Source organism: Lepisma saccharinum, chromosome 5 (assembly GCF_977018435.1).
Source record: "Lepisma saccharinum chromosome 5, izLepSacc3.1, whole genome shotgun sequence".
Taxonomy (NCBI): domain Eukaryota; kingdom Metazoa; phylum Arthropoda; class Insecta; order Zygentoma; family Lepismatidae; genus Lepisma; species Lepisma saccharinum.
In genome coordinates, this window is record NC_139233.1 from 6,707,210 (window position 1) to 6,734,288 (window position 27,079).

General features: G+C 38.6%; 1 protein-coding gene across 3 annotated transcripts in view; it reads left to right on the forward strand.

Moving 5' to 3' along the window:
• Positions 1-27,079, forward strand: part of MnM (myomesin and myosin binding protein) — a 92,518-nt gene that overhangs the window by 12,840 nt on the left and 52,599 nt on the right. Inside the window, exon 1 of one of the 3 annotated variants that reach the window (XM_083122093.1) lies at positions 8,871-9,059. The exons of the other annotated variants lie outside the window; for them this stretch is intronic. Coding sequence (XP_082978219.1) covers positions 9,008-9,059 — 52 coding nt within the window. The 5' untranslated portion in view covers positions 8,871-9,007. Of the gene's footprint in view, positions 1-8,870; positions 9,060-27,079 lie in introns of those variants that run through there. 3 annotated transcript variants of the gene reach the window in all.

Below are 27,079 nucleotides of genomic sequence, written 5' to 3' on the forward strand. Positions count from 1 at the left end.
TTGAATTAATTACATGAACTTTTCACCGAAAACTTATCAAAATTTCCATTGTAAGATTCAAACTGGCTGTGTCCAAAAGGTACAAAGTACATACTTGAAGTACAGTCTTGACGGAAGTGACGTCACCTAGTGCAGTTCGAAAGCGCCAAGCAAACGAGTGTACAAGACCAGAGGACGCAGCACACGAGCGGTGCACACTTGCGATCTGTGCTTGCTTTTCATTTGTTAAAAAAATGGACTTCTGAAGTCAATCAGCTGGTAGTTGTAGTTCTTCCATTGTGTGGAAATGTAAGTAAACAAGTTTTTAAAATACTATGTAATTCTATTTATTGGTTTTATTCATATATGCGTGGTTTCTTTCTTCTATAGTGAGAAGGTGTTTAAAAGTGAGAAAACAATTTCTTTTCCCGCGATCGTAAACCATGTTGCGGAATGTGTGAAAATTAATTTGAAAGAGCAAATTTCTTTCATATTTCTATAATTAATAACGTACTGTGTTATATAAACTGCACGCCGAGTCATGTGTGTGTTGTTCACGGAAAACAAGAGTGGCACATACAGTCGATGTTTGATAATTTTAGGCTGTGTCCGAAAGCTGCAAGACCATACTTGAAGCGAGCATACTTCGAGAGCATACTCGCAGTGCGGTCTTGAAGCCTGGAAGCGGAAAGCTTTCGAACTGCACTTCGACTGCAGCGCCAACACAAGTGAGGAATGCAACAAAAGTTGCTTCGAAACTAAGATTATCAAACATCGACTGTATGTGCCACTCTTGTTTTCCGTGAACAACACACACATGACTCGGCGTGCATTTTATATAACACAGCACGTTATTAATTATAGAGATATGAAAGAAACTTGCTCTTTCAAATTAATTTTCACACATTCCGCAACATGGTTTATGGTTTACGATCGCGGGAAAAGAAATTGTTTTCTCACTTTTAAACACCTTCTCACTATAGAAGAAAGAAACCACGCATATATGAATAAAACCAATAAATAAAATTACATAGTATTTTAAAAACTTGTTTACTTACATTTCCACACAATGGAAGAACTACAACTACCAGCTGATTGACTTCAGACGTCCATTTTTTTAACAAATGAAAAGCAAGCACAGATCGCAAGTGTGCACCGCTCGTGTGCTGCGTCCTCTGGTCTTGTACACTCGTTTGCTTGGCGCTTTCGAACTGCACTAGGTGACGTCACTTCCGTCAAGACTGTACTTCAAGTATGTACTTTGTACCTTTTGGACACAGCCTTAGTTTCGAAGCAACTTTTGTTGCATTCCTCACTTGTGTTGGCACTGCAGTCGAAGTGCAGTTCGAAAGCTTTCCGCTTCCAGGCTTCAAGACCGCACTGCGAGTATGCTCTCGAAGTATGCTCGCTTCAAGTATGATCTTGCAGCTTTCGGACACAGCCTTAATATCCATTTAACCACCTACAAGTTTTTGTGATCACTTCGTAAATTTTAATCATAAAGTTTATATTCTGTGACCTTTCACAAAGAAAACCATAACAGTTGGGCTGAAAAGTTCGTAGGTTGACTCATAGATGGCGTTACTAGAATTAAATCCATGTGATTTTTACTTAGTACTAACCTTCAAAAGATACGTGTATAAATTTCACAGCTGCCGGATAATTAGTTCGTGAGATATAGCATTGTGAGTGAAGTAGCTTTTGTTATTGTGACAAAATGGATAAAAAAGAATTTCGTGTGTTAATAAAGCATTGCTTTTTGGCGAAAAAAAAATGTTGAAGCCAAGGCTTGGCTTGATAAACATTATTCGGACTCTGCACCAGGAAAATCAACCGTTGAGAAGTGGTTTGCTAAATTTAAACGATGCGAAATGAGCATCGAAGACGATGCACGCAGTGGACGCCCCAAAGAGGCTGTTACCGACGAAAACATCAAAAAAGTCCACAAAATAATTTTAAATGATCGTAAAGTGAAGTTGATCGAGATAGCTGAGACTTTAAAAATATCAAAGGAACGTGTTGGACATATTGTGCATGAATATTTGAACATGCGAAAGCTGTGTGCAAAATGGGTGCCGCGCGTGCTCACAATCGATCAAAAGCAACAACGTTTTGATGATTCGGAGCAATGTTTAGCGATATTCAACTGTAATAAAATTGCTTCCCCATCCACCATATTCTCCAGATCTGGCCCCCAGTGACTCTTTCCTGTTTGCAGACCTTAAAAGAATGCTCGCTGGAAAGAAATTTAGCACTGATGAAGAGGTAATCGCCGAAACTGAGGCCTATTTTGAGGCTAAAGAGAAATCGTACTATAAAAATGGCATCGAAAAATTGTATGACCGCTATAATCGTTGCATCGCCCTCGAAGACAACTATATTGAATAATAAAATCGAATTTTGACAAAAAAATATTTTTTAATATGTTAGCCTACGAACTTTTCAGCCCAACTGTTAAGTTATGAAAGCTGTGGATCCATTTATTATTTGGATTAAATGGTAGAATATAAAACTATAACCTCCTCTATTATACACTAAATTTGTTGTCGATGTAATGCAGTTTTTACTGTGGTTATAACTTTATTTCTGTTAATTAACAATAAAAATAGTATTCAAATTAGATATTTGTAGGATTTTTTAATAAATATTCGGTGAGCTTGGTCAGTTTGCAGAATCCCATACAGCACACCAAGTTTCAGACATATTTCAGAAATATTACAATCTCTCATTTATGTTTCTAACATTCTGGTTTCGCGTTGACGTTACAGAAAGCATCACATGAAGTCCCAGTTTTGTTTCTGAAACATTGCAATGTTATAGTTTCATTGTCTAGTTTCTGCAACGTCTCATTTTTCTTACATATCTGAGAAATGTTTCAGAGACATTTCCGCAACGTTGGATTCAGTCATCATGCATGCGTGGCGGCCATCCAGGACATTTTCTGCGGCGGCCATCTTGTTACCTTCAACGCTGACCGGGAGTCGTGCACATCTTATGGAGAATAATGTTGTTTATTGAGTGGTAAGTTGAATATTATTAATGCCAAAGTGTGTTTAATTGTGTTATACTTATGCACGCTATATATTTAATCTATGTTGTGCAACGTGTGTGAAAAAGTGAGTGGAAACAAGGCAGTTCAAGACAGTGTTTAAAGAAGTATTTTGTTTTGTTTGTTTAATTAAAATATGTGGACGTAAAGAAGCACTGAACTTCTCCACCTCATGAAACTATAATCGCGAGAAATAAGTTGCCTGCGTTGTGTGTAGTGAAAAAGTGAATGGTCGAGACGCAAAGTATTTCCCTGCATGTTTTTACTGTTAAAAATAGCTATATAGTTTTCGTTTACGGTATATGACTCCTCCCCCTAAATTTTGCACAAAATTTGTCCTCTTCTTTTTAAAAAATGTTTCTCACTTCCCTGTGCGTAGTGAAGAGGCGTAGAATACCACGTAACTTGTTACGTTCAGAGCCTCTATCTAATACAAATTATGAATCAACTAATTTTTTCTGTGACATCGTTACGTAATGTAAATCTACGGCAGCACCACAGCCACGGTCATATTTTTTTGTGTGACAAAACTAAATTCCTAATTATATTTCTCTCTTAATCACTTGTTAGGTTACTCACTTATGTTAATCATCTCTCTCTTTCTCTCTCATGTAGTCCTGTATAGTTTTGTTTCTCATGAGGCTTGTGATGCCCTCCATATACTATATTCATAATGTTTTCGTAATTAGGTAGGTAGAATTATAGATTATTGACAAAAATGATATAAAAGGTTAAAATGTAATTATGATGCTGCACGATTGCACAAGTTGCAGATGTTGTATTTAACTTGACATGCTAAAAGAAAGATGGAACATGTAATTTTTTCTGCAGAATGCCGAGGAATTTTCTAAAAAAGTAGATGGAAACACTGATTTTCCCTAATGTTAACGACTTGGATGTTACATAACATATTGAGCATTCCATTCACAAATTCTTTATGCTAGTTCTGAGCAAATAATATGAAGTAAAAGCAATTTTTCTTGCCAAATATGAATTGGTTTTACGGGGTTCTCCGAGGTTAGCTTTATAAAAAAACTGAATTGTGCTGACATGAAGAATGTAAATTCTTGATGTTGCTTTGCAATTTTCTTCAATGCTAAGATGTTTATGACTCCAACAGTTAGTTTTTATGCAGATTTAGCAGTAATTAAGTATTCTATGGCTGATTTAAGATTAGTTTCTTTCGCAAGAATGATCATTTTTGGACAAAATTTGGATTTCAAGTTACAATAATTCAAAACTATGAAACAATACCAGTTTAATATACTACATTTAGGTCATTTGTGGTTCCATTGTTATTATTATGTTTCAAGAGGTAAAAAATTGGTAATATTTAGTTCTTTTATGCTAAAAATCCATTCAATCATCGTTTCTTCGAAATTAGGTAGGTAGAATTATGGATTATTGACAAAAATAAAATAAATGGTTAAAATCTAATTATGATACTGCACGATTGCACAAGTAGATGGAAACACTGATTTTCCTTAATGTTAACGACTTGGATGTTACATAACATATTGAGCATTCCATTCACAAATTCTTTATGCTAGTTCTGAGCAAATAATATGAAGTAAAAGCAATTTTTCTTGCCAAATATGAATTGGTTTTACGGGGTTCTCCGAGGTTAACTTTATAAAAAAACTGAATTGTGCTGACATGAAGAATGTAAATTCTTGATGTTGCTTTGCAATTTTCTTCAATGCTAAGATGTTTATGACTCCAACAGTTAGTTTTTATGCAGATTTAGCAGTAATTAAGTATTCTATGGCTGATTTAAGATTAGTTTCTTTTGCAAGAATGATCATTTTTGGACAAAATTTGGATTTCAAGTTACAATAATTCAAAACTATGAAACAATACCAGTTTAATATACTACATTTAGGTCATTTGTGGTTCCATTGTTATTATTATGTTTCAAGAGGTAAAAGATTGGTAATATTTAGTTGTTTTTATGCTAAAAATCCATTCAATCATCATTTCTTCGTAATTAGGTAGGTAGAATTATGGATTATTGACAAAAATAAAATAAAAGGTTAAAATCTAATTATGATACTGCACGATTGCACAAGTTGTAGATGTTGTATTTAACTTGGCATGTTAAAAGAAAGATGAAACATGAAATTTTTTTTCTGCGGAATGCTGAGAAATTTTCTAAAAAAGTAGATGGAAACATTGATTTTCACTAATGTTAAAGATTTGGATGTTACATAACATATTGAGCATTCACTAAAAATCTTTTTGCTAGTTCTGAGCAAATAATATGAAGTAAAAGCAATTTTTTTTTGCCAAAATTCAATCGGTGTTATGGCATTCTCGAAGGTTAATTTTATAAAAAAAAAAACAAAAAAAAACTGAATGGTGCTGACATCAAGAATGTAAATTCTTGATGTTGCTTTGCAATTTTCTTCAAGGCTAAGATGTTTATTTTACCTGTGCAAAATATTGTTTTTTGAAATGGAAATTCTGACCAGAATTGATATTATGACATTTTTTTCCTTTCAGGAAAAAATGAATGTTACTGCACTCCAACAAGAGGTTATAGCGGAGAACCTGCAATGAAATACTTCTTAACAGAACAGAAGCATTTGTATTTTGACAGATTTAGACAAATAAAGAATATATTTTATGAAAAAATATTATTTTTACGTATAATAATTTTTCTTTGAAGTGATGCATGTCCAATTTTTAGAGTTCAATGGTGACATGGATACTGTCTGATCACTCGCTGTTGTAAAAAAATGTATCAAAGTATGCTTATTTATATTTATTTGGTTCTTTGAATTGATGTTTTAAGTCCACTTTATGCACAAATAGGCTAATCGGGACTGGACCTACAAATCAAAATGGGTTTCGTATCACTGGAATGTGCCTCTACCAGAGTTTCGAACCAAAAATCCCTTCATTACAAGGAACTTAATTCAATTTCTCAGTGTATTCTGAAACTGACCAACCCATCCTAACCACCATAACAACGTTGAAAGTCAAACATGATTAAAAAATAATAGAAATGAGTAAATATAATTATACCTTTGAAGTAATAATTCAATGGAAATTGCTCACAAGTAACATTCAGAGAATTAACTAGTAACCACAACCTCTGATACACACTGCACATTTAATATTATAGAGAATGTCAAATATTTTCATTGATTTATAAATTTTTAGTTATTATTCAATGATATTATTCGTATTGTTACTGCCTAAAAATTGCTAAAGTTTAGCTTGTCTCCACTTTGCACTTGTGAATTGATATTTATTTCCCAGTTGTGGTTACTGGTTCATTTACTGAATTTGTTTTGTGGTCAAAGTGTATCTACTTTCTCCAATTATGTAAGTATATAGGATATTATTACATTCATTTTGAATTTTTATTTGAGATACGTAAAAGGTGAGAATGTCAGATAGTAAATTTTAGTATCCGAAAGTTATACTATTTGAAGACATGTGCTCAATTTGTGATGTTAATTAATTTGGAATATTGCTGTGTAATTCTGAAAGTTCGAACACCATATAGGTTGAAAACCATACATGTGGAACATGTATTCTGTCCAGGAAAAATGTTTTCATTCATACAGAGACATTAGAGTAGAATTTTCAGATGACCGTGACTCATAGAATCATGAATGAATTTCATACAACACTAAAATGCTTCCAGCCTCTCATCTATTAGTAGAGGGGACGGGAGCATTATGCTGATCACATCACTCAAATCCCACCTTCTTTGTGACAGGGTGCAAAAAACCACGGAGAGCTTATTATTGCATGTAAAACTTTACACACATTTGAAGGTAGTTTAGGATTTGGTGGCGTATACGAGTATTTTTCTTTTTTTAGTTGTAACTGTTGTCTGGTGTGAATGAATGTGTATTTTGTACTTTTATGCACTCCCCCCCCCCCTCGAGAATAATTGTAGCAATTGAGATACGTGGTCATTTGAGGAGAGGTAAAATAAATATAATTAAATATCATTCCTAATTAGGTATCAAACATTGTGAATTTTATTTTCAGGAAATGATTTACAAATAAATATTGAAGTAAAGGGGCTTAACCCCAATAGGCCCCCTTAAATATTTCACTCGTGAATACAGTACTGATTCCATTCAATATAACCGTAATGTACAATTATATCACTGTAATGTAGCTGAAATATCACAAAACCTTACGGAAATGTATTTGTAATGTTACACTGACATGTTTCTGCAATGTTACATTGACACGTTTCTGTAATGTTGCACTGATATGTTTCTGTAACATTACGAATGTTATGTTAGATTCGCGGACATTTTTACATTGCTGAAACATACCTGAAACATCACAGTAATGTTTCGCAATGTTGCTGCAATGTTACAATGTTTCACGAGTTATGTATCCGTAACATATCTGAAACCATGTTGTGCTGTATGGGATGGTCCTCTTGTAATCCACAAGGCTGCAAACGTTTCGGCATGGAAATCTTTGATGAGTAGACAATTCATGGACACCAATGATTTTTCAGTTGTGCTTTTAATTCCATTTTCTTTGAGGGGCATAAAAACATCCCTGGCAGGATAACAATAATTTTCTTTTGCCGGGGATAAAATCTTGTGTTTGGGGGAATCCCCGGCACCCCCCCCCGTTAATTCGCACACGGGGGAGTCCATTGAAGGTGTCGTGCCTGTCGCACGGCCCTTGAGTCACTCGTGTCGATATATTCATATAATTTTTGCAGTGGCCTGACCAAAATGTCAAGGTAGAAAAATGTTGATAGTACAGTTTTACACAGAAAGAATCATTGGGACTTGAACAACAGTTTTAAAGTAAGATCCCGACAAATGGTATGTTCTCCATCTGAGATCAAAGCTGAAACTTTTTTATAAAGTAACAACGTTAACCACTACGCTAGCAGGTAGATGTAAATGTTAATTGCATTTATGATTGCTTAACGTCGTGTTTCAACCTTTTAAGTTAACCGCGACGATGGAAATGATGGAAGAACAAACTCAATGGTACATCAATGCATTAAGCGGGACGGGATTCGAACATGAGCCAGAGAATTTCGAATTCTTTCTTCTCTTTATATATTCTATTTCTTTCTGTTCTTCGTCCCCCGTTTTTCTCTATTATTCTTTGTCTATATTTCTAATATCACTGTTTATCTACATCTTTCTTTCTATTTTCTGAAGTTCTACGTATGTCTCGTTCATTCATCCTTCTTTCTCTCTCGCTAATTCAATTTATTTCTTCCTCTGATATTATTTCTTTCTTTCGTTTCAACCTTTCTCATTCTGTTCATTTCTTTCTATTTCTTACTCGTTTCTCTAAATTATCCATACATCTGCTTATTTAGCTTTTTCGTTCTCTTTCTTTGTTTTCCTATTTATATTTATCTTCTTTTCTGTCTCTCTCTCTGTCTGTGTGATTCACACACAGAGAACTCCATGAACTTTCTCGTGCTGGCTATGTTGGCAACACCCCCTGCATGGAACATTCAGAGGACAGATCGAATCGAGCACTGAGCACACTCAACCACCAATGCTTACAGCGCGGTAGGACGTCAGGGTACCTAAGTTTGAATCCTGGGCAAGGTGCACTCATATTTGCCCCATCATTTATCCCATCAATTCATCCTCATCGCCGCGATCAACATAGTGCAGAAAAGCAACTTAAAATAACCGAAATAGAAGCGAATGCCCGACGTTTTAGTCATTGAACGATTGCAACACCGCGCGAAACTTTTAAAAAAAAAAATCTTCGTTCCCGCTACAAGATGGCGACTCAATCGTCTGGAAGACCTACCTAAATCTTGGCCAGGATTTTAGAGGTTGTCTGGTTGGCTTGTAGCTATATCGAGATTGGAGGCGCCCAGATTAGTTGAACGCTTTCGTCCGCTATGTAGTGCGAAAACTTCGGTCTCCTACGTTGTGACAGGAATCTGTGTTCCGAGGGGGACGTGTGGTAGTGAGAAACAAGCCGAAACCTTTATGTTTTCGTTGGGGGGCCATGGGAAACACTGAAGCTAAACCTAGCAAGAAATACATTCCTTATGATGCAGGTGAGTTTAATGCATTTTCTTCTTTCTTTACCGAGTTATTTTCTAACTGGGCCGTGGCTCAAACTGGCATGCTTTCTGTGCTATGCTGATCGTTCACGTGTTTCTTCGAACCTGCATTTCAGAGTTTGTTGAAGTTTCATCGAGAAACTGTTTCCATCGAATAAAATTTATTTAAGACTGGTTTAACGATGTAGTATCAAAATAAACAAGCTTTTCTGTTTGCGACAAAAATCAATTAAGGTTTTATGTTACGCGTGATATTTTAGGCTGTGATTTGTGTCTACTTGTAAACAATAGTAGACATTTGAGCTTAAACTACGTATAATATGTGTTCATATTTTTTTTTGCGTTTTGAATTGAAGTGTGACGTATTCCGTGTAGTCTTCTCTGCAGTAACAAATACAGTTATGAAGGTAAAGTGCTCCCCTGTGCTTAGCACCACGCCATGAAGGCGTATAGGGGGTGTGGGGGTAACGACCCACACTTTCTTGATTCGGTCATGAATGGGGGTGATGTGATCAGCATCACGCCTCTGACCGCCTTTACCCCCCAGGGTTTCCCCCAGGTACCCATGTCATTCGACGCTGGGTGGGCGCCGGGGCAGCTTCCAACGTTAGAAAAGTTCCCGGATTTGAACCGGCCGGGGATCGAACCCGGGAACTTGAGCATGGTAGTCAGACGCGTTACCGACTTTTTTTTAAAATTTTATTTTAAGGAAAGCCCCTATGCGGTAGCTTCTCCCATCACACTTCATTCATATTTCAATTTCAGGACTTTTCAGGACAGACAATCGCAAACATCCATGTCCGAGCCAGGATTCGAACCCGGGACGTCCTACCGCGATGTGCTAACCGCGGCGGCCACTACAAATACAGTTATGCTAAGTAGAAAGCATCTTCGTGTTTCTTGATAAAACCAAAAATACATTTGTTTATCCTGTGTCATAAATTTACCGACTAAATTTTGTCTCAACAGTTGATCATTAAAAAAATGACGAATAGGATTGTTTACAACAGGTGAACTAATAGTGTTCTGAAAAGCAGCATTGTAGAGTGACGGAAGACCGCCGTTGGCGCGAATTGTATCACTAATTTACCACCTATCACTGGCGTACGCAGGGTGTTACTGGTGGTGCTACAGCCCTGGTGTTTTCAACTGGTTTGTTAACATTTTGTTTCGTTTGTTGAACCTCGCATTCCGTAAAACAAATTGGATGAGCGACTATGGACAATAATTGTCTGTCAATTGTATGCACGTCGCTCTACTAGAGTCTGTTATAGTTAAAGTCCTGATTCGAACGCTAGTTCGGTAGCTTTGCAACAGCTCGAGAGCAAGCCGATCGGCCGCGTATCTGATTTCGAACCAGCACCTGTTTTTCTGAAAAGGGCTGTTGTCACTTTTACGTGCAGTGTTTAGACACAGTAGCGTACGCAGGATTTCATCAAGGGGGTGTTATTTCGAAAACTTTCTACAAATTCATATTACTATTGTTTTATTATACTTTAATTATTATTAGTAATAATAAATTAATAATTCTCATAATTAATTAATTAGTTTAATTACTACTAAGGCGGTCAGGGGCGTGATGCTGATCACATCAGCCCCACTCACGACCGGATCAAGAAAGTGTGGGGCGTTACCCCCACACCCCCTATACGCCTTCATGGCGTGGTGCTATGCACAGGGGAACACTTTACCTTTTTTTACTACTAATGCAGCTGCTATTTATTAAATAAATAGAACAAAATTACATTTCTTTTGTTTCCTTGTTACAAAATAATTGTCTATACGGCGTACGCTTTTAGAAGGAACATGAGTTCAGCCAATACGCAGCCAGTGCTGTCGCGCTGCTGCCAAACCAACTGCTAGCGGAAAGGAAACGCAAAGATTTCGCCGTGTCCAATTTTCAGCTTTTAATATATAATGCATGCACGGGATATTTGAGTAGAATGAAATATATAGTAAAGAATTCTACACAGGATTATATCATATCACTGCAGCATCTAAGAGAAACTCGTACCTGAAAGAAGTTTGAAGGTATTTATTATAGAGGAACTGCAAGACCATCATCATTACTCTCGTTTCTGTTTTCTGGCATGTTTCCCATGAGATCTGAATAGGAGTTCACCGATTTATGTGTAGATACGTTATCCTGTTTTATAATACGCAACACAGTATGCACACAGACAGCACACGCTTTAGCCGTAAGTTCTCGACTCGGAGAAAACACTGTTTCAGCACGCACTTCTTCCAACGCCAATTCCTAGAAGCAAGAATACACTAGATTTCTGTCTTGTGAACGTAATATTTTACCCTTGGTGCCTGTACTACTTGTAATAGGTTCCGAGAGCGACATTATTAATTTGATTTGATTTACTTTATTTTATTTAACTTTTCTGTCACTTTTGGCTAATTGTGAAGATGGGAATGAGTGATGATAGGATGAAATTGATGGATGGACATTCACAAAATCCATGTCCAGGCCGGAATTTGAACCCGGGATCCCTTGCGTCGTAGCGCGATATGCTAACCACTCCACCATGGGAGCCGTCGCGAAATTATGAAGTAACATTCGCGGAACACACACTATTGCATAATTATCGAACATAAGGGCTGGACTCACAGCGCGCTACGACACCAGGGGTCCCGGGTTCGAATCCCGGCCCGGGCATAGGTGTTTGTAAGTGTCCCTTCATCAATTTCATCATATCATCATCCATCCTCATCTTTGCGATTAGCCAAAGGAAGCAGAAAAGCGAAGTAAAATAAACCAACATTTAATCAATCAATAAGGGCCATATTGAATCATCTCACAATTGTTCTTCCTGGCGTACGAGTACAATTATCTTACACCGCCCTTGTTACGAAAACGCTGAATTGAAAGTGACTCCGACTCGCAATGTTCGTAAAAGCTCACGACAATGAAGGGCCATTGTTCATATTCAGCCGAATTTGACACCCATAGCTTTACCAAGACCCAACTCAGCGGCATTCAAAACAAGTTGGCAAATAAAAAAAACAGACGGAACACTAAAGGAAAACGAAGGGTCATGGTGTGTGTGTAGAGACGCGCTGTTTCCCTTGTTTCTTCGAGAAACGATATCTCCGGTTGTAGGCGACGGAAATGCATGGGACTTGGACAGTCAGGTTCATAATGTCGTGTCCCATGCAATGATGAACCTTAAAGTGGTAAGTTTTATAAATAACTTCTTGCGCGCAAAACAAATTACAGAACACGGCGCTTAACTTGCTCGCCGCAGTTTCCTAACTGTACAACGCTGCACTCCTGCTATTGGCTGGTCGCCAAGGACACACTCTCCGCAACTCCGCCCGATATCGCTTCTAAAACCGTGCGTCGTATAGTGAACGGTTATTTGTATGTGATAAGTCAGACATTTTAAGTGTGAAGAAAATCCATAAAAAAAAGCAAATATATTAAATTTATTGAAATAATCGAAATATGAAACTCATTCAAGGAGCCGCGCTGGTCTTGTCTGACAACTTCGTGGATATCCGGGTTCCATTCCCGGAATTGGTTGGAATTTATCCAGCCTTGTCTCCGCACCCAGCCTCATATCAATGGGTACCTGAGAGCAATCCTGGGGGATGAAGGCTGCCGGAGCATGGTGCTGATCACATCACCTGCAAAATCGTTCGAGATCGAGAATCTTTGGGGCCCACCACACCACTACGTGTGCCTTCATGGCACGGTGCTATATGCACGGGGGATATTTACATTACCTTTACCTATGGAACTCGCCCAGGATGATGATGAAGCGCGAAAATACATGTTGCTAAATACCACTGAGTCTATGTTTTCGTTGAAAAGTACTTTTATAGACATTCCAACACATTTATCACTTCTAGGTGATTCATACAGCACATCTTCAACATTATTTAATGTTGTGGATGTAGACTCACCATCACTTGAGAGTTCACAAGGGGATGGGAAATCAGTACCGGGAAGAACGTTTGCAATAAGGTCGGCACACTGCGACGAAGCAAGGAATTTTCACAATTCTCGAGAGAGTCACTGCGCGACTTTTTTGCAAAAAAAAAATTGCAAAATTGAACTTTGCGGCCGCTTAGACTGTGTTTGGAATGCTGTGTTTTTCTTCATGCTGCATGGGAATAATAATTCAAATTATTATTATTATTATTACTGTCGCAGATCTTTGACTGTGATAAATTAGCCATTTTAATTTTTTTCTACAGCATTTTCCATAATATTTCAAAAGCTCAATGGGGGGGGGGGGGTTAAATCCGGTAACCCGCTCTTGCGTACGCCACTGTTTAGACATCCATTCATTCTCTGCAACGTTGTATAAAAATATAGCACAACACAACCTAGCAAAGACAACGCATGCGCAACATCACGTTAAAAGAAACATCTCATTTACTCCGTGTAGATTTGACAAGAGCTGTCAGTTCCTAAAACGGACACTATTGGTGGAAAGGTTTGAGGGGAGGATATACTGGGCTCCACGCGGACGTGACGGATGGTTGTTTACGCCTGTAACAGAGGGAACTGATGTTTCGGAACTTCTTTGAAGTGAAGTGGCGTTCGAATCAGGACTTCAACTTCGCATCTGTATCAGTCTCAAGGTCAACTTCAGCTACCGAGTCCCGAAACGGCTGTCCCCTCTCTCTCCCCTTCAGCGTTGCCTTGTAACAGTGATTCATTCACATTGGATCTGACTATCGGTATTCTAACCAGTTTCGCTGATAAATATTTAATTGAAGAACTCTGTGTATAACATGGTAAGTGGCATTTTAGTCATTTCCGAGTTCATTAAGAAAAAGGGTTATTATAAATAAGAGTCTACAGTGTAGACAAATTGTTTTCGTGTTGTGTTTACCAATTTCAGAAGTCTTCACTGAGTCCAATGCAAATTGTATGACATGGCAATTTCACTCGAAAATTCAAGGATAGCATATTTTACTTTGTAAATAAAAAATTACCCAAATATCCAGTGGCGTCTCGTGGCCTTAAATTTGGCCGGGGCTTATTTTTTTAAGAATTTAAAATATAATGACAATTCAAATGAATTACAAAAAATAGGTATTTTTCTTCTTCTAGACTACAAAACGGGACTTATTTTTTTAAAAAAGTATTTAAAAGGTAATAACAATTCATATGAATTACAAAAAACAGGTATTTATCTTCTTCTAAACTACAAAATTGGACTTATTTTTTTTAAGAATTTAAAATATAATGACCATTCACATGAATTACAAAAGAAACAGGTATTGCTGTGAAACGTACCTTTCTACGAACGTTGGTTCTCATTTAAACAAGAACTATGCTCTAATATTCTTCTGCTCAGCAAATTTTGTAATTATTATTTTTTATTAATTTTGTAATTATTATTTCATTGAAGCCCTCTAAACCTAATTGTTTAACAACAAGTTTTTCTTGGTCACTCATTATCTGAAATGGTGTTGCCAACAAGAAATCTAATTTGTTCATAGCGAATAAAAGCCACCACAACGCTACACTACAACACGCGGGATCGAACGAACGCGACGCAACGGAAGTAGCCCCGAATCAACATCCAAACCCATTGCACCCCTCCCTTCGCTCTCTCTCTGCTAGCACGTGACCTTCACTGTAGCGTAGACCACGCCTTCCTCTGCGACGAGCCCCGAGATGATAACTGACATCAATGCCGCTAGGAGCGCTGTCGTATCAGTTGCTGCTGACGATGAACTTACGTCGGTAAAAATCGCCTTTTAAGAGATTGTGTGATAGTTATGTATTATGGTGATTGAAAATTACGTCAATACGTCCGGTTTTCTTTAGGGGCTAAGCCCCGGAAGCCCCAAGGGAGAGACGGCACTGCAAATATCACTTACCATGTTTTGCACCCGAACCCTTCAATTGTAACAATAGCTGCGAAGGAGAATTTTGTGCATCCACCGGCATTTGAACCAGTTGTATGCTCACTCTGGAAAATGTGGAGCAAGGCCTCGCATAACGGAAAAGAGGGGGAGGAAGCGAGTTGGAGGAAAATAGTGCGCGCTGTGGCAAAAGGCCTGGGGTATCTGCATTCACTTCTCTTCTCACGAGTTCATTAGTCGAATCACTACTTGCACAGACACTTATTTTCGTTCCCGTAACATAGTTGTCCTGATCAGTAATGTGATGTAGGCTATAAGATACATACAGATTATAGTTAACATACTTAACGTAGTCAGTGGAAACTACATTACAAAACAAATACAAATGTTTCGAAGGAAATATACAATTTTTCAACAATATTGCTTTGTTTCCAGTTGAGAACAATCGCATTTGCAACAAAAAAATCTCCCACCTTCTTTTCAAACATCGATTGTTTGGTGGGCAAAGTGTAGATAAAAACGTGTGACAATCGTGGGACAAAAAAGGGAGGTTATTTAAGTATTTTACCGCGAGAGCGTCGGCCGCTCGGCGGCCCCGTCATGCAACACGTCCCGGCAAATTGCGTTAAAGGAAGTCCGTAACAGAAACCGCTTGTTTTGTAATGTTCAGTGGCGAAGCGTGACATTTTTACGTAGTCATCGCAAGACTTGCCAAAATTCAGAGTCAATCTTTCATCTGAGCCGAGGGGGGGGTGGGGGGAAATTCCTACACTGGTAATGATGATAACAATGTTCGTACATGACGTGAAGTAGAGATGGCCAAATCCATTTTTTTTCTACAGAGTATATGATCGTAAAATAAGGAAGACGAAACTTTCTTCATAAATTCTGCCTGAAAAAATGGAAAATCGTTAAACCTCTCTCTCCGAAATTCGGATTGCCTCTGAAATCCGGGCAGTAAAATTTGCGAATCGAGAGTTTTAAATTTTCCGGAATCATGATATTTTTGGCCATCCCTATTGTAAAGGTAAGAGGCGATAGGAAGAAAGTTCTCTCTGAGTAAGTATGTCTGTCACCTCGAGAACAAAAAAACTTGATCAGTCTTTCGTTTGCAAGCATAGTAATTACAAAACAACAGGAAGTACTTCGCGTTTTGTAATGCAAGAACATTTTTTTTCCGAAATCAATATTTGAACCGCAGGATCCAAAAAAGTTAAAAGGAGAAATACTATGAAGGAAATAGAATGGATCCAGAACTGCTCTTTTTTTCAGTTCTTTACAACACTAACCGTGGTGAAATTTATGCTTTTGCTTACTTAAATTTTTTATTCACCATTTCTTTCATTTGTCTTGATTTGATTTGTTGTTTTAAGTCCATTTTATGTCCAGTAAGGCTAATCGGGACTGGACCTACAGTTTAAAATGGGATCCGAACCACCATGTGCCTCCACCGGGGTATCGAACCCGGGACCCCTTGATTACACGGTGACGACGCTACCACTGCGCCATCAGGGAGGCCCATTACTTTCATGTACTCTGCGTAAGTTGTGATGCGATGCTCTTCAATATGTGTGTTTCTCTATATCTAAATAACAACAGCGTTGCATGCTTTACAGTGCTGGACATTCTGAGAAGTTGTATGATGACGCCTGAGACACCCTGCCGTGTTTGTAAACAAGGGGACTGAAAAAAGGGCCTTTTATGACCAGACCTTCAAGAGCGGGGGAAAATTGGTCGAAGGACCTTGGATTCGCAGACCTGCTGCGATGAGCTGTCCCTCCTGACACCATTGCACTCAACAGGAACGTAAGCTGGGCGGTTGGGCACGGGGTATAGAACTGGGCTCTCCTATCCATGCGCTAAACTTAGCGAATCTCTTGTGTATTTCTAGCTGTTTCATGGTGTCACGTGACTAATTTCGCGCAAATATGCCAATATTCCAACTTATTATTTTTACTTCTTCTCTAAAATATTTAAAAAAGCAATATTTTTTAAAATTTGGCTTTGTCATCGCCGCATCTACCGATGACCGGACGCCTCGCCACTGGTAATGTTTCCACTTTTCACAATTACAGTTACAATTACAATTGAAATAAGCACGTACTTTGTCGCAAGGATGCTGGAAAAGTTGTCTTCCCAAATAAAAATATTTCTGGCACCTTATTTCTGAAATCTAATCTCAGATTAGACATCGCTACTTTATCCTCAGTTGTCAGAAAGGGAAGGAAGACAGCGTCCCGGCGCATAAAGCAAACCGAAAGCGTAAAATGATATTTAAAAGTAATAATAATGATGATCACTAACCTTCTGTGTTATAAGAAATGTTGAAAATGACCTCCTTCAAAAGCAATACAACAGGTTTTTTAAGGTTCAAGAGATCCTGTCTCTCGTAATTGCCTGACCACTTTTCTGCAAGAGTTCGTTTACAAGTAATTATCGTACATAAAAACTCTTTGTTCAAGACTATATTTGTTTAGCGGCATAACTAATGAATGAATAACAATTAACACACAATAAAGCACTAGCACTGAATAGCACACGAACTCAATAACACAGTATAAACAACACGCGTACTGATAAACGCAAACAGAAGTGAACATAAGCGTGCACTCACTACGTCTGGTAGCCGACAGTGTTGCCAACCATTTTTCGGCAATGTCCCTACAGACATAGTCAAAATGTCCATACAACTGACCAAATGTCCCTACGCCAAGTAAAGCAACTTAAAAAAACAACACCTCATGAGCATGCAAAACAGAAGATAAAATATACACATTTACTTACCAAATCTTTCTGCTCGGTGCTTCCACAACAATGAAGGAGGGAATTTACAATACAGGACCCCTCCCCGTTTTTTGTAATATTTTGCATACTCACTAATTGAGGCCTCCTAATCACGAATTTCAAGTTAAAAATTGGGGGTCACGTGTAGAAATTGCAAAGTAAGTGAAATTAAGTGGTCCGCGATCGGTACGATTGCTCATTATTTACCGGAAGATTTTGTGTTTCCAAAACTTAAAAACGAAATATACATTCCTGATATTACTACGACCCCTTATTTTAACTGTTTGCCTATCCTATCCTAACCTAACCTAACCTTACCTGAATGGTTCGTGGAGCTATTCGTCAATGGTTTGTGGGGCTACCCGTGCGTGGTTTTTCGACCCCAAATTTTAACTGTTTGCCTTGCCTAACCTAACCTAACCTAACCTTACCGAGAATGATCAGTGGGGCTATCCGTGCATGGTTTTGCGCTAATTGTGATTACGAACCGATAAAAAATCTTATTTTCGTAGCACTTTAACGGCAAACGTTCATCATCCAAGACGCCATTTCATATCCTGCAATTTTACGATCGATGAACTGTTGCCAAACTTACCTGTAATCAAATCAGTCCACATTCCACATGTTCTTCTACATCGTGATTGTCACTGTCACATGTAAGCACCTTCTTTGGGCAAAATACCGAAATCCATAAGTTTATTAATTAGCCCACAGCCATCCTCCTGCACACTCCACCTAACAATCTGTACAACATTAACAACTTTTTTACTGTTCTCTTCCGCCATTCTTACACGATCCATGCTCTCCAAGTATGAAATCAACAGTGTGGCAACGCTGTAGACAGCGTAACTAATTGCGAACGTCAATTGTTCATATCAACAAATATGGCTACCATACTTGTATACGGAGAATCATTGCGAGAATTGAAAAGCTTATTTTACAACTTCTACACGTTAATGAACAGTTTTTTCACCTCACCTGAGATAAATCATCACGACTAATTATTTCGCGAGTATAAGACGTAGCATAGAAATTACAGAAGGGTTCGGTATTTTAAATTCTTGCATTAATGAATAACGTTGAGTTATTTACTGTTGATTATGTTATTTGAAGTAATACATGCTGCTGCTGAGAAGAGATAGATGTTGGTTGGTGATGCTGTATTTCCTGCAGTCTTGAACAATTCTGGTCCCATTTTATTTCTCTTTTTTGTTGTTGTATCACTTAACATTGAAAATATTCTTTCCGTTTCCGCGTTAGAATGTGGCAATGTTAGCACTATTTTCGCGAGAGTGGAAATGTTTTCAAAAAAGAACTTGCCTTGAAAGTTCTTGGTAACCGATAACATGTTCCAAAATTCTGATGGAGATGTGTTAGTTAGTTTTTTTTCCCCTCCTCGCTAAAGTATCCAGATAAACTAATCCATTCATTCCAAACCGAACGCGAAGAAAGTGTAACTGACTGGCTAGTAAGCTTTGCACCTTTGCACAATAAAAGGTTATATTCCAAGATTGTAAAAAGTTCCTACATTTTCCCTCATTTGGCTAAATCTGTCTCTACGCGGGCAAAATATAGTGAAAAGTCCCTATGCGTAGGGACATGCCCCTACGGGTGGCATCACTGCCGACAGGTGTCGCATTCGTGCGGTATGAAGCGACCTCTCGCGGCTGACAACTCCCCCGATAAGCTGCCGGCGCTCTCACGACAACTGAGGATAAAGTAGAGATGTCTAATCTAAGATTAGATGTCAGAAATAAGGTGCCAGAAATATTTGTATTTGGGAAGACACCTTTTCCAGCATCCTTGCGACAAGGTACGTGCTTATTTCAATTGTAATTGTAACTGTAATTGTGAAAAGTGGAAACACTACAAAACAAGAGGTTTCTGTTACGGGCCTGTAACGCAATTTGCCGGGACCTGTTGCATGAAGGGGCCTCCGAGCGGCCGACGCTCTCGCGGTAAAAGACTTAAATAACCTCCCGTAGTATAATTTTCCATCAATCCCTAGGATATTTTATATTGTTTGATACATAGTAGAAACTTATTCGTAATTGTAAAGAGTGGAAGACATAGGATAACTCTATTTCATTTCTACAACGTTGTTAATATGTCATTATGTTATTTACATACAGTATATTTTCTGGCCGCATTATTTACGCGTAGCGTCACATCGTTAGTTCTCATTATTATTCTCTCACCCCGCATAGCAAGATCATCTTGAATGACAGTTTTTTTGTTGTTTTTGAAATTAATTTGCTCAAATGTTTTTGTCATAATGTTCAGTCTTAAAGATCTTCTGGCAGGGAGAAGTACGAGACTTTTACACTGTCTAAAAGGACTTATTTTAGTTTATCCTTGCCCTTTTAATGTGTTCGTCGTGTGCTAGTCTCACTAAAATCTATCACTCGCACTTCAACAAAATTACAGGAATCGTCCACAAACTTTCAAGGACGGCCACAACTTCAACTAACGACTATTCCGTCACTTTGCAATTCTCTCAATCATTAAGAAAATATTGCACTGGCAACATTGAACGCCTGGAAGTCGCTGACGATGTGGAGGGTACGACTCCCGCCGGAACAAGTGACAAATATACAGAGAAAATTTGGAATTCCTAGTTTATGCTTGACATGGTTAGGCCATGATAAACGTATGCTGAATATCGAGATTCGAAATGACGGGGGAGGAGTGGGGGGGGAGATTTCCCCACCAGATCCTAGTCTTCCTGGCGACGAAGAGAGATTCCGCGAGATATAATTTTATCCACATCTGACAATTTTAAAACGTATGTGCAAAGATTTACGTCAACAAATACCTAACAATCAGTTAAGTGTTTGTTATGGTTCGATTAAAATCTTATCTTTAAGTATTTAATGCATTGAGTTCGTAGAATAAGAAGTTTTACATTGTAAAGCATCTCGATTTGCAGGCAACTGGGTTGTCTAACAAAATTTCATAAATACCTTCTCGCACATCAACAATGCATTCTTACGACAAATCATTTGGTGAATTCAGGCACCACTGGCCCATATAAGTTGACGCCATTGTCGATTTGTTATTCTTCCATTAGTTTTAGCGTCGCTTTTCTGCCTCTTTGGGCTAATCGCGACGACGAAATTTCTCGCCACATTTTAATACAATACTAATAATATGTGTGAAAATTGAACCAAATTTGTTAGTCTTAATTTTTTTATTATGAAATATACACGAAATTTAAAACGTATCAATTGTAACGAAGCCATTGACTTTATAACCAATAAGTATCTGTGACTGTACATTCAAAACGATAAGGTGTGTTGTGAATAAGAAGTATTTCATACAGTGGCGACCCTTTGGTTGATTGATCTGGTTTATTTTACTTCGCTTTGCTGCCACTTTTGGCTAATCGCGAAGATGAAAATGAGTTTACATTGATGAAGGGACGTTCACAAAGAACACCCATGTCCAGACCGGAATTCGAACCCGGGACCCTTGGCGTTTAAGCACAATGTGCTAAACCCCGCACTACGCCGCAAAAGTCTATATATAAAGATATACAACAAATGTCAATGTTTTAATTAATGAATATCAGCTACATTTGTGGCACACGAGAAAATGAGTAGTAATAATGAGTATGTACGAAAAATAAAATTCAGCAGAGACAAGCGCGGTCAAAATTGAGATTTTTTTTTTGTTTAAGAATGTTATAAGGTTTTATAACATACTAGTTTTCTTCTAGTCATTGTTCATAATAGTATTGATAATAAACAGTAATCTCCGCATTTCCTGCTCATACCCGAATCAATCAATTCATTGCATCGCACAGGAAAGCAAAAATTGTCCACTTGAGATATGGATCATGAGACAGACGACGATTTCTTTTAACCAACGGATAGATGGCGTGCATGTAGCTGTGTCTCTTTCAGTTGTTTACATAGTTTGGTAATAGCAGAAAGACCTCCTGTATCGTTCGTATTCTATTGTCGCAACAGCGACGCCTAGTGTTATTTTTGGAAGCTAGCTGCTGTGTAGAGAATTCGTCAACAACTGACGCGCATTTTTTTTCGAGTTGGAGAAAAGGAAGAAGCGTAATTGAGTACATTCTGTGGCTTTTGCTGATCCATTCCGTCCTGTAATTTGGTCAGCTGTAAACCATCCGTACGAAATCGCCTTCTTGACCAATGGGGAGCGTGCAGTGAGATTGAAACGCTTCAGACTTCCTACGAGGTAGGTGGGTGATAAAACATTAAATACGAGTTAAAAATAGCACCACTAGAAGTACACTTGATGTGTGAGCCTTCGTACCGTACCATATTAGCGACCTCAAGCTCTTGACACGTCAAAAACCCATTCAACTCAGTTTGTTCAAATATTATGTTGCAGCAAGCATAAATGTGGTTTGGGAGGGGGCGTAACAGTGTGTCCATTGTACAGAGGGGACGCGTAAGATTTGCCTGGCCCATTGCCCACCCCATATATTCATTCATTCCAATACATCTCGTGAGTTTTGAAAGACTGGGATTGCACAAACACGTCAGGCGTCTAATCTAATTATACCCAGGCCTGCCACCCGCTTTTCGTTTGAACACTGTGTAAACAAGACGTTGAATGTTCGCGATTGATGCAACCAACAAGATAAAGGTGTGGGAAGGGGTTAGATTTCGTTGATATTAACTGGGGAGCGATATGCCCGCTAGCGCCACCGAAGTTCTTATGTTCGTCGATTCATGGCCTGAGCATGGGTGTTAGTTCTGAGTGCCCCTTTATCAATTTCATCTAATTGTATCCAGTGGCGGCGATTGGGTTCCAAAACTGCGGAGGCAAGGTGTCAAAGCTGGAAGGGGGGGCCAAGGACAGTTTATTTTCCCTTTATACATAAGGTTTGGCATAGTGCGGGGGCAACTGCCCCCCCCCCCTAATCGTCGCTACTGGTTGTATCCCATTATGATCGGAGGAATTATGCAGCAATGGCAGAAAAGTGGCTCTAAATAACAAAACATACAAATACATTAGTGATGCGGTCGCAGATATGCTCACATTTATATATTTCACTATGCGCGTGCCTGAGTCTTGTAACGTGGTTGTTTTGATTTATTTTCAAAACAGATGAAACTATTATATGAAATACAACACCGATCTTTTTAAATTTACTTTATGCAGACCTACTAATCGGTACTGATTTACAGTTTAATACAGGATCATTTCAATGTCATGTCACCAGACTATGAAGTAAAGCTACATTTTATGAATGGAACACGAATCTACGTCTGTTTGTGTGGGTGGATGGGGAGTTTCTATGCGATAGTGACAAATGTATTTGTTTGCGCGCGTGCGGGGGAACACGCAATCTACTTCGTGAATTAGTTTAATTCAAAAATATCGTCTGACGTGTTGGCCTTGTTAGGAAGACTATATTGCCTGTATTACAACTAACATAGCGTAACTACTAGATCAAAATTATGACGACATAAAAGCAAAATATGAGCACTAAAGCCGGCCTCCGTAGCCGAATGGTCAAAGTATTGCACTAAGAAGTTAGTTTCCCAGGTTCCAACCCTTATTATTTATTGTATTTGTCCTACATCAATTCTTCACTCTCGTCATAGCGATTAACACGCGTGGTATAAAATTGACGTAAAATAACAAAAATAGAAACGAATATATTTTTGCTGCTCAGGGGTAGCTTCACTATCTCGAATTCGAAGGTTCGGGATTCAAGTCTCGGCTTAGACATTGGAGCGTCCTTTCACCAATTTCATCCAATTCTCGTTCATCGCCAATGGGGCTGTTCATTGCCAAACTTTTCCGGTGGCGGCACCACCCTCGTTGCGTCCCTAAATAAATTCGTTCGTCATTTCGTTGCCCTAAGCTTTACATTGGAGCTCTATGGGATGGCTATTCAAACGTTATTTTCAATGAAGGTAAGAATTTCTCGTGTAAATCTATAATAAAAATGGGTTTAGCAAAGCTTTACGATTATGTAGCTAGTCATAAGTTTCCGAAAATTACATTCTCATGAACCTACGAAGTAATATATTAAAGCGCAACGGAATGTTTGCGAAAACGAGCTAAATATAGTACGTTTGTGCACAAAAAACACTAAACCTCACGTCATTTGAGTCGTCTCCAGCTGCCATGGGTCGATAATACAAAAATTTATATTTTTACAATATCCTTTGCTTTTTTCTGGTAGCGAGCGTGTGTAATTCAACGGCGGGTAGGAATCGAAGGAACTCCCAACATTATATAAAAAAATGTATTAAGTGCGTAAATGCATGATATATATTACTATACACTATGACTGACATTGTGCCCTATCCGATAATTTAATATTAACGTATGTTTTTATTGTATTAGGCAGATATTCTCCCCTCGTATTTTCGTCCTTCTTTCTCTTGGTAACAACAATTTTAAAATTATATACCTGTAAATAAGGTAGCTCTAGAGGTTGCCAGCCATGAAACAGAAGAAAAAATATTTTATGTAATAATAACTATTCTTGACGATAAATGTGTGTGTATAAAACAAAGGACCATATTTACTAGTTACGTGGAAAAGTATTATATCACGTGAAAGAAAGTCAGTTATTAAAAACAACTATAAAACTAAATGTACAGTCGCGCGGAATTATTATGCGTTATTCTTGACCGGATTCTCAATAATAGATCACTTAAATTATGAAAATTGCAAGTGGCGTAAAAAAGTGCTGTGCTAATTTTAAGGCTTCTTTGAGTTCCGATATATTTTCTGTTGTTGACGATCGTCGTTTCAAAAGTCTTACTGTTACAGCACTGATTATTCAACTATCATGTTCTCATTTCTGAGGTTAAGATAATATTAAACTTGCAATTTAATGTAATAGCAGCACGTTCGGCATCAAATTCTCCATGTATTTAAATGGGAGAACAATTGCCGATCAAAAGCGTGGGGACGCAACAGGGGTGCTGCCTTCTACAATAGTTTGCTTTGACCACGCCCAAGTGGGAGGTGTGGCCATCCTTGCTTCCCCTTCCAGACGTCCATGTCCCTACATTAATATACTTTCACCTAGACATTTAGTGTACAGGAATCTTATCCCTGTTATTAAACGATATTATACTTTATACTCTTAAAGAAAATAAAGCATTTTCAAGCCGATTCAAAGCAACTATGTGCGAAGGAGGTGCAGTGGCGCAACCACAGGGGAGGCAATGCCCAACCTTGGAGGGAAATCAATTTAGGGGGCAAGGGGGGGGGGGCTAACATTGAGGTAAAAGAAAGCAAGATTATACGACGCTCGGTTTTAGAAGCGATATCGGGCGGAGTTACGGAGAGCGTGTCCTTGGCGACCAGCCAATAGCAGGAGTGCAACGTTGTACAGTTAGGAAACTGCGGCGAGCAGTGAAGCGCCGTGTTCTGTAATTTTTTTGGCGCGCAAGAAGTTCTTTATAAAACTCGCCACTTTAAGGTTCATCATTGCAAGGTGCGGAAGAAGGTGTTAGAAAGAGTGGAAAGGACAAAAGAGAAAGAGGAGAGAAGAAAGAAGAAGAATGAAGGAAAAAGAGCGCGAGATAAAGAGTCCAACCACATTCTAGATGGAAGGAAATATGTTTAGCCTTTTTGGTGATAGTACAGTTGACAAGGAAAAGCCACCTGCTAGAATGTTCCAGAACAACTGTCTAATAGTCTGGAGGCGAGTAATGTTCGTGTATATATATCATCCTGTTTTGTACCTTGTTACATTTGTATTTGGTGCAGAGTCTGAAGAAGACCTTGCTAGAAGGTTGAAACGTTACGTTTAGTTTATGTTTTATAATAAAATAAATTTCTGCCTTGGGCAGCATATTGAGTTTTTCATATCATGGAAACAAGGCTTAATGGTGTTAAAAATAATTCAAGTGTTGTTTTTTGAGGGGGCAACACTATTATCGGGGTAATATACCCCATGGGAAAATATCTTGCTTTCATAGTTCAAAGTGAGGAGCAAGGTCCCCTTGCCCTACCTTGAGGATGGACCTGCAAAGGATAGTACAGAGCATTCCGTGACATTCGCTACGAGACTCTGCGGTAAGCGGCCCGGCGTCAGTGCTTGTCTTTCCCGGTGAACGGGTTTCGCGACAGTCGCTAGAGTCTGCTATTAAAATTACAGTTTACATATTATGTACTAACCTTGACTACAGAAGGTGTTGAAAATTTAAGAATTTTAGCTGCTCTAAATGCTGTGGTTTTTGAAACACCCGTTTCTTGTGAGAGGCGGCCGATAGATTTCCGAGGAGACTGTTCTAAACTTTGTCCTATCTCATCGAGTTTTTCCTCAGTAAGTACACGTGGGTTTTTCTTTCCACTTTTATTCAGAACTGATCCTGTTACTCTAAACTTTTTTACGAAGTTTAATATAGTGGTCCTATGTGGAACGGGAACACCAGGAAATTTCGTTGCAAAACGTCGTCGCACTTCTCCACAATTCCTCTTTCGGAATTAACACTCTGTTACGCCCTCCCTTGCCCAGGAAAACAAATGCTACCACTACCTAGATAGAGGCGGCAAAATCTCCCTCGGACAAGCGAAATAGCGTTACGGTCCAGGTTAAGTTCGTGTGTAGGAACCGGTGACCAACAGTGCATAGTAATAAGCCATATCGAATAAAAACAAAGACATATGTACTTTCAAATTACCACCTCTTTACCTGTAGCCGGGAAGCGGCTAGCTGCATACCTGAAAATCACGGGTAGCGACATGCATACGAAAATGATATAGCCCAAAATTAACATGAAAATAAAAAGTATATTCTATTCATAACCAACAAAAAGGGAAGTATTACAGGTCCCCACACTTGCACTCTCACATTCTCTCTCAGATTCAATCCTCATGGGGTCATCGACACAAGAAATTATACATGACATGTACAGGTTTTATGACGACAAGCCCTAATTATTGCATTCTCAATTAATTTTATCTTACTTTTTGTCTAATCAGGTCATTTGTGATTTTGCTCCAGTGCTACTTAAATCCTAGCCAGCCCTTACTTAAGTTCACCTTTTGTTTTTAAAAAGAAACTAGTCGGCGCGGTGACAATACATTACTTGACCAGTATAAACAAAGGCGTCTCAACGGCAATTACATTCACGTGGGCGGACGTTTTCCTTTTACAGGACCTCACGTGGTTCCAAACATAACAAGTAACCTCCGTTGAGTGGCGCAAACATATACTCTCTAGCAGGCGGGACTTAAACACTTCGCCGCGACGAGCAATTCATATTACCAGGCAAATACTTTAACAAATAATCACATATGCGACCTGACATAGCTAGCAGCGACACAGCTGAATACTTTACCATCTCTCAGCTTCCGGGGTGCATCCTGGCGTCTTTATGGGCGATTGAAAATACATAGTATCCACGCGAAAGGTTTCTTTGGTCGCAACGATGAAGATGCGA